This window comes from Arvicanthis niloticus, chromosome 19 (assembly GCF_011762505.2).
Source record: "Arvicanthis niloticus isolate mArvNil1 chromosome 19, mArvNil1.pat.X, whole genome shotgun sequence".
Lineage (NCBI taxonomy): Eukaryota > Metazoa > Chordata > Mammalia > Rodentia > Muridae > Arvicanthis > Arvicanthis niloticus.
Genome location: NC_047676.1, coordinates 6955708 through 6963605, shown reverse-complemented (window position 1 = coordinate 6963605; position 7898 = coordinate 6955708). Strand labels below are relative to the sequence as shown.

General features: G+C 39.3%; 1 protein-coding gene across 1 annotated transcript in view; it reads left to right on the top strand.

Moving 5' to 3' along the window:
* Positions 1-1534: 1534 nt before the first annotated feature.
* The window catches only part of LOC117723891 (uncharacterized), a 46357-nt gene continuing 39993 nt past the window's right edge, over positions 1535-7898 (top strand). The window contains 1 exon segment of the mRNA XM_076916381.1: positions 1535-1658. Within this exon segment, the coding sequence (XP_076772496.1) occupies positions 1653-1658 (6 nt within the window). The 5' untranslated portion in view covers positions 1535-1652.

Sequence of the window (7898 nt, the reverse complement as noted above, 5' to 3'; positions counted from 1 at the left end):
CCTGGTGGTGTACCCCAGATACTTGCTGTTTCTCCTGGCTACATGTTCATGGTCCATCTGCCCCATGGCATCTTTGTCCTTTTTCCACATTCCTCCTCCTCTTCCTGGTCTCTTTTCTTTCTCTGTCTTCTCCATCACCTACAAGGTAACTCAAAACCCACCTACCTCTAATCCCTCCAGTAAGTGGCTATATCCAATTTGATTTATCCAATAGTTTTAAATGAAGACAGAAGGTTTACACAACAAAACATTGTACGTGTGAGAAGTCAGTAGAAGGCCTAGGCCTTCCGGTAGAGAATTTAACATTACAATACATAGCAACACACCAAACCTCAACACATACACATGTTGGAAAACTAGCCATGCTCAGAAATTCTGTCCTTATAGTTGCTGGCAATTTCCTTCACTGCAGCATTCAGGAGGAGGACAGACCAGTCATGACCTCATTCTAAACAGACATGTCAATCAAGTGTCCAGCTGAATGTACTGCTTGTTGACTCTGGTTTCTCTAAGGGGAGGAAGCTGTTCTTCATCCATTGCTAAACACACTCCTCGGAGAAGAAGAATTCAATAGGGATTTTCACAGTCTTTGCTCTGAAACAGCTTACTTTTGAGTCATTATGCATCAAGGAAGTATGAAGTCTTTTCTGTAATGGGGTTTGTAACTTAAAACTTAACCGTGAACTACGCAGGAATAAAACTTCCCCCCAAAGCTGGGAATTCTCAATACTCCCATGTTTCCAGTGTCACTTCTTTACTACAGTGAGCTCATTTGACAGAAATATGAACATATTTATGTTATCTTTGTATTCAAAAAGGAATTATCTCGGTGTTCTGCTTAGGAGAAATGTGGGAAGTTCAAGGCAGATACCACTGATGTTCAAAGATTGTCAAATACGAACGATGACAGGATCAGCAGAGAGTCAGGAAATTTGAAAAGGAACATCAACCTAACACAGACAGAAATCTTATCGTGCACGATTGATCAAGACTCAGGACACACACCATTGTGATCCCAGGAGCTCTGCCCCTCCTCTTGGGAGACACAGAGAAGGAAAGAGTGAGCTCAGAGAACACCTGTGGTTACTGGCTTTGAATTCTAAGTCTTGTGTCTTAAAGCACCAGATATGACAGAGGCAGAGTCACCAAGGATGCTTTCACGAGCATCTTACAGAGATGATGCTCAGACCTAAATTAAGTTTTGCTTCCGTATTTTTAAGTAAAACAAGTCATGAATTTTCTATGTGCTAATAAGATACTTTAAATTCCTTTAAAATCACAGCGTTCTAGCAGAAATAACTGGGAAACGTTATAAACATCACTGTGAAAGCCTTGACTCACAGGCTAACATCGCGTGTTGAGACCACGGGACTTTAAAAAAATCCAAAATCCAGTGACTTCCCATCTGCAGATGCTTGTTTCTTCCCAACTTAACCTACTCAAGTCAGGCAGGAACCCAGGCAGTGGACAAACCAGTTCTGTGGGTTCCTGGAAGTTCTTCGCTCTGACTTGTGGGAAATGTAGTCCCGACTACGATGACATCACCAAAAGGCTGGCTGTTGGTATCAAACTTCCGCATATGATTTTCAAACTTAAGCTTCTCCCCAAAGTTAGGCGACTGTCCTGTTGAGAGCTGCGTTTGGATCTCTGACATGGAGGTTGGTGCAGGGAACAGCGCCATCTTGCAGATCTGAGGGACTGTGCAGGGCAAGCTGGTCGGGCGCGGAAGGAGCTTAAGCCCAAGTAATTGGCTTGATGTGAGGCAGGGGAAGCTGCTGACCTGCAGGTGCTGTGCTGACCTAGGCTGGGCCACCGCCCCTGGGCACGGGTTTGAAGGGGAGAAGATTGGAAACCACAGGATGGCCAGGACAGGCTGGGTCTGCCTAGTATGAGTAAAGCTGCTATGAACAAGTTGAGCAAGTGTCCTTGCGGTGTAGGGGAAGATCTTTTGAGTATATGCCCAGGAGTGGTATAGCTGGGTCTTAAGGTAGAACTATTCCCAATTATCTGAGAAAGTGCCAAACTGATTTCTAAAGTGGTTGTACAAGTTGGCAATCCCACCAGCAATGGAGAAGTGTTCTCCTTGATCCAGTCCTTGCCAGCATGTGCCTTCACTTCAGTTTTTGATCTGAGTCATTCTGATGGGTGAAAGGTAGAATTTTATAGTCACTTTGATTCCTAGAAATTCCTCTGTTGAGATTTCTCTGCTTAGCTCTGTACTCCATTTTTTAATTGGGTTACTCAGTTTGTTGATGTCTAACTTCCCGAGTTCTTTGTATATTTTGGATATCAGCCCTCAGTGGGTTGTGGGATTGGCTTTTTTTTTTTTTCTTTTTCTATTCCGAAGGCTGCAGTTTTATCCTATTGACCGTGTCCTTTGCCTTTCAGACGCTTTTCAGTTTCATAAAGTCCCATTAATTAATTGTTGATCTTAGTGTCTGAGCTGTTGGTATTCTGTCCAGGAAATTATCTCCTGTATGAATGTATTCAAGGGTACTCATGTTCCCAGAAGAACTCTAAGAATTGCAAGTCCTAATATAACTTGAGAGCCTTTATTCATGAGTCGGACCTGGATCGCACACCTTTTGCGGTTAGGAATGCAATACCCATGCCCAGGGGCTTCGAGTATTTATATGCTTGCATACATAAGCTGGGATCCTCAGACTTTGGGGTTACATGACTGGTAAGGTAACAAGGGGAAGCCATCCTTCAAACCTGATATCGTTTGTTCAGACAGTAGGGCAGCTGGAAAGGGGGACCCTTCTGACCTAGGAAGTAACTTTATGGTGTATCAGAAGTTAGAATATTTTTACAAACTGGTCACAGCTGTCTGGGAACACTTAATTGCCCTTCTCTTATGGTCCAAGAGTGGGCCACTTACCATTTCAAGGATGTTTGGTCCTTGTTCCCTTCAAGGACAGGAGCCATACACACAGGACACAGAGGCTGGGGTATGTTGTCTTTTGTCTGTTCCCAAAGCTGGCATTTGCTGCACCCCCAGGGGGGGCTTGTTAGGGAAAAAGGAATGCCACCATGAAAAGGGAAATTGCAATATCCAGGCACCAGGTTGGGCTCTCTGTTTGCCCTCTCTGAAAGGTAGGAGGCATCTGTGCTGGGAAACAGAGAAGGGTGTGGGTGCTGTAACTGCCTGAGCCTCTAGAGTGTAGAGGCAGGTTTCCTGCATGTCTTCACTCCACAATTTCCTTTCTATTAGATATGGTGTATCTGGTTTTCTGTTGAGGTTTTTGATTCCCTTGGTCATGAGTTTTGTGCAGGGTGATAAATATGTATCTTTTTGCATTCTTCTACATGCATATATCCAGTTAGACCAGCACCATTGTTTTGAAGACACTTTTTTCCAGTGTATGGTTTGAGTTCTTTGTCAAAAATCCAGTGTCCATAAGTGTGTAGGTTTATTTCTGGCTCTTCTTTTTCATTGATCTATTGATCGGCCTGTCTGTTTCTACACCAATACCATGCAGTTTTTATTACTTTTGCTTTGTAGTATATCATGAAATCAGGGATGGTGACACATCTAGATGTTGTTTTATTGTACAGGGTTGTTTTAGCTATCCAGGGATTTTTCTTTTGTCATTTGAGGTTGAAAATGGTTCCTTCAAGGTCTATAAAGAATTGTGTTAGAATTTTGATGGGAAGTACATTGAATCTGTAGATTGCTTTTAGTAAAATGGTCTTTTTTCCTATGTTAATCCTACTTGTGCATGATCATGGGAGATCTTTTCATCTTTTGATATCTTCTTCAAATTCTTTCATTAGACATGTGAAGTTCTTGTCATACAGGTCTTTCACTTGCTTGGTTACAGTTATATCAAGATATTTTGTATTATTTGTGAATATCATTAAGGTGGTTGTCTCCCTGGGAATCATTCCCAATTTCCCATTTCTTCCTCAGTGCATATTTTCTGTGTATAAAAGAGAGATACTGATTTATTTTTTTAAATAAATTTTGAATCCAGCCAGTTTGCTCAAGGTGTTTATCAGCTCTTGAAGTTCTCTGATAGAATTTTTGTTGTCACTTATATATACCACCATATTATCTGCAGATAGCCATGCTTTGACTTCCTCTTTTCCAAGTTATATACTTTTGATCTTCTTTAGTTGTATTATCATTCTGGTGAGAACTTCAAGCATTATTTGAAAAAGCTATGGAGAGAGTGGACAGCCTTGTCCATGATTTTAGTGGGATTGCTTTAAATTTCTTTCCATTCATTTGATGTTGACTATTGGCTTTTATTGTGTTTACTTATGTGCCCTGTGTCCCTGATTTCTCTAAGACTTGAAGGGGTTTTGGATTTTTTTTCAAATGTTTTTTCAGCATTTAAGCAGATTGTCATGTCATTTTTGGTTTTCTCAGTTTATTTATATGTTGTATTAAGTTGATGGATTGTTGTATATTGAACCTCCCCTGCATCCTTGGGATGAAGACTAAAGACTACTTGATCATGGTAGATGCTGTTTCGAATGTGTTCTTGGATTTGGCTTGTGAGTATTTTAGTGAGTATTTTTGCATCAATGTTCATAAGGAGAAGTAGCCTGAATTTCTCTTTCTTTGTAGAGTCTTTCTGTGGTTTAAGTATCATGGTGACCACTGCTGGGTTTGACCAGAGTGGCTGCAAGCTTGTAGGGAGCTAGGGTAAGAGTTCCAAGGTTCCATATATATATATATATATATATATATATATATATATATATATATATATATATATATATATATTATATATATATAAATATATATATTTATATATATATATATAAAATTTTAGCTAGAAAACATTTTTTTACAATTTTAATCTCCCTATTCTTTTAAATCCATTTAGGTTGTTAACTTCTTCCTTATAAATGGTTTTTTTGTTGTTTATGTGTAAAAATTACATAGGAATGAAAATGAAATCACAAGAAAACTCTTGGACCTGTGGAAGGCTCTCCTGCAGGTGAAATTTATAGTTCTAACAAAACTATGAGAAAGACCGTGGACAAATGATTGAATGATCCATTGAAGAAATTTGTGAAGAAAAAGAACAAACATAATTCTAATCCTGTCAATGGCAAATAATTTTAAAAAGAATGAGTAGAGAAATAATTGAAACTAACTCACAGAAAAGATTTAAATGAACAACAAGTTCACATCAGGTTCATTAAGAAGATAAACAAGGTTGAGGGACACTCGATCCAGCTATCCAACAGATACAGGACCCAAATGATCAGATCCAGAAATATACGGGGAGATATTACAACAGATACCAAATTTTCAGACTATCATTAGGGAATATTTTGAAAACCTGTCCAGCTTAATTGGAAAATCTAAAAGACATTACTCATATTTCCTTCTTGTAGGCATCATAAAGATGGATTTGCTTCTTGATCCAGTCCCCCAGCATGTGTCTTGTGAATGGAGGACTGTGGGTGGGCATCACTTGTTCTGATATGTGAGTGTTAATTGTCGGTATGTTCCTCATTTTCATTGTTGTTTGTGTTCTCAGTGGCCTTTTGTGGTCTTGTAATTTTGGCTTACAGTTCCTTTTCACAGTGTTTTCACTATGTTCATCTCTCTCTTTAGAATACAATGGTTCCTTCTGTATTTTTTTTTTTTATGTTTGGTTTGTAAAATACAACTGTTTTTAATATTCTTTATTTTGTAGATGGTTTTTCCATCTACTTCAACTACTGCAGATAGTTGTGTGTTGTGCAGTATCTTAATGAATGTAATTGAATGTCATTGTCTTTTAGGAGTTGGGGTGCATTACTCCAGGGTCTTCTGGCTTTTAAAGTTCCATATAGGAATTGGCTGATATCCTAATAAATGAGGTCTTTCACTTGCAGATTTCAATATGCCATGAAGTTTTAATTTTCTGATCTTGTCCAATTAGTGTTATGTGTGTGTGCTTTTTATTATATATATATATATATATATATATATATATATATATATGATTATGGGTGTATCTGTCCGTAGTTTAGGAACCATTATTTGATGTGCTTTTTTTTTTTTTTTTTTTTTTTTGGTTTTTCAAGACAGGGTTTCTCTGTGTAGCCCTGGCTGTCCTGGAACTCACTCTGTAGACCAGGCTGGCCTCGAACTCAGAAATCTGCCTGCCTCTGCCTCCCAAGTGCTGGGATTAAAGGCGTGCGCCACCACTGCCCGGCCATTTTATGTGCTTCTTGAAGATGATATTTATGCCATTGCCTGGGCCTCTTTCTCCCTCATCTATGCCTGTAATTTGAAGGTTTGGTCTTTTCACAGTGTCTAACATTTCTTGTATGTTTCCTTCCTACAGAATTTTTTTCTTCATTTATTTCCTATCCTTAGCTTGTTTTATCTGGATTGTCTCCTTTGTTCATAAGTCCTTATATGCTATCTTCTGCTGGCTTATTTTAGTGTAAATTTTTTTTAAGTTTTCTTTTTGAATTATTCGGCCAGATTTTGGATCATTGCTGCTAGAGTCCTGTTCAGGGTTTCTCTTTATTGAATTCCAGTTTCAAATCCTGGATTGTGCTGTCATTTCCATCATCTAAAGTTTTTGGTTTCTGGAACATCACAGAAGCATTTATCCTCCTTATGATCATTGTCTTTAATGGCACTGAGATGCTTCTTCATGCCTTTCTGAAATGTTTTGTGGTCTTTGATGAAGCTTATGATTGTCTTCTAAGGTCTGTGTCCTAGTGCTCATCTAAGCAACGTGTAATGGCAAATGTTTCTATCTTGTGTGATGGTGGGTACAAGCCAGCGTGATCTTTTCTACTGCTTATTTTGATATTCGATCTGACCATGTGGTTTTCACGAGAAAATGCAGGCGTGACACAGCAGTCACCCTACCTGCAGCAAACTTACTTGTTGTTTTGTTTGTTTTGTGTGTCCTAGTGCTGACTTCATAGCAGCTTCCTTTATTCTTTCCAGTTATAAAAGTGCTCTATAGTCTTTTAATAGAGATAGATTATTTTTCTTTATATTCCACTTTTCTCTGATTTTGGGGTCATCTCAATGGAGTTGGATATGAACTTCTTTAATTTAAATGAACCTTAATTAAATAATTAAATCATAAAAGTAAAACAATCTGGGAATTGTGGTACACATGGTTAATTTGGGAAACTATTAAATGGGATTAAAAGGTGCAGTATGGTCATTTTTGACAATATGGACGATGTTAGATTTGGGAGCACAGTCCGAGGAGAAGAAGAGCAGGAAAGAGTCTGGGAACAACAGATGAGACTGTTTATTAGTACACAGAGAGGGGCACCAACTCTCCTTGAAGTATGGGATGGGGGGTTGAATGAGGAGAGAAACCTGGCTTGTACCTTTTAGAGCATTAGGGTTTGGGGAATGAGGAAGTGGATGCTGCTCTAGGAGCCCCCTGCTGGTCTGCAGTCTCCCCTTCCTGGTGTCTGTTTAGGCAGACAGATTATCTTAAGAGAGAGGGGGTCCCCAAAAACATAGTTCTCTGGCTTGCAGCAGACAAAGTTGGAGATGGTCAGCTGTATTCACATAGGAATCTTGTTTTTATCAGTAAGACTCTATCAGATGGGATAGGACATCATTATTTCAGACATAAAAAGACAAGTGCAACATATTGTGTGACAGAGCTTCTTGTGCTGTAAGACTGACTGGCCTACATCAGCAACATTTCTGGCTGAGATCACTAGAACTGCTCCACTCTGCTTGGTGGTAAAGCATAACAGCTCGGAGGTTAAGGTGACGTTGCCAACTTACCCCCTCTTTCAAGAAACAAACATCTGAAGGGTTAACCTGTGTCTACATTGGAAAACAGTTTGATGAAGGAGCACCTACAGGAGAGAAAGGTGGACTTTGTGGCTCACTCCCAATCCCCTCATTCTGCCTCTAAAAATGGTTCCATCCTTCTTTTCCCTCTGTTTTTATTTTC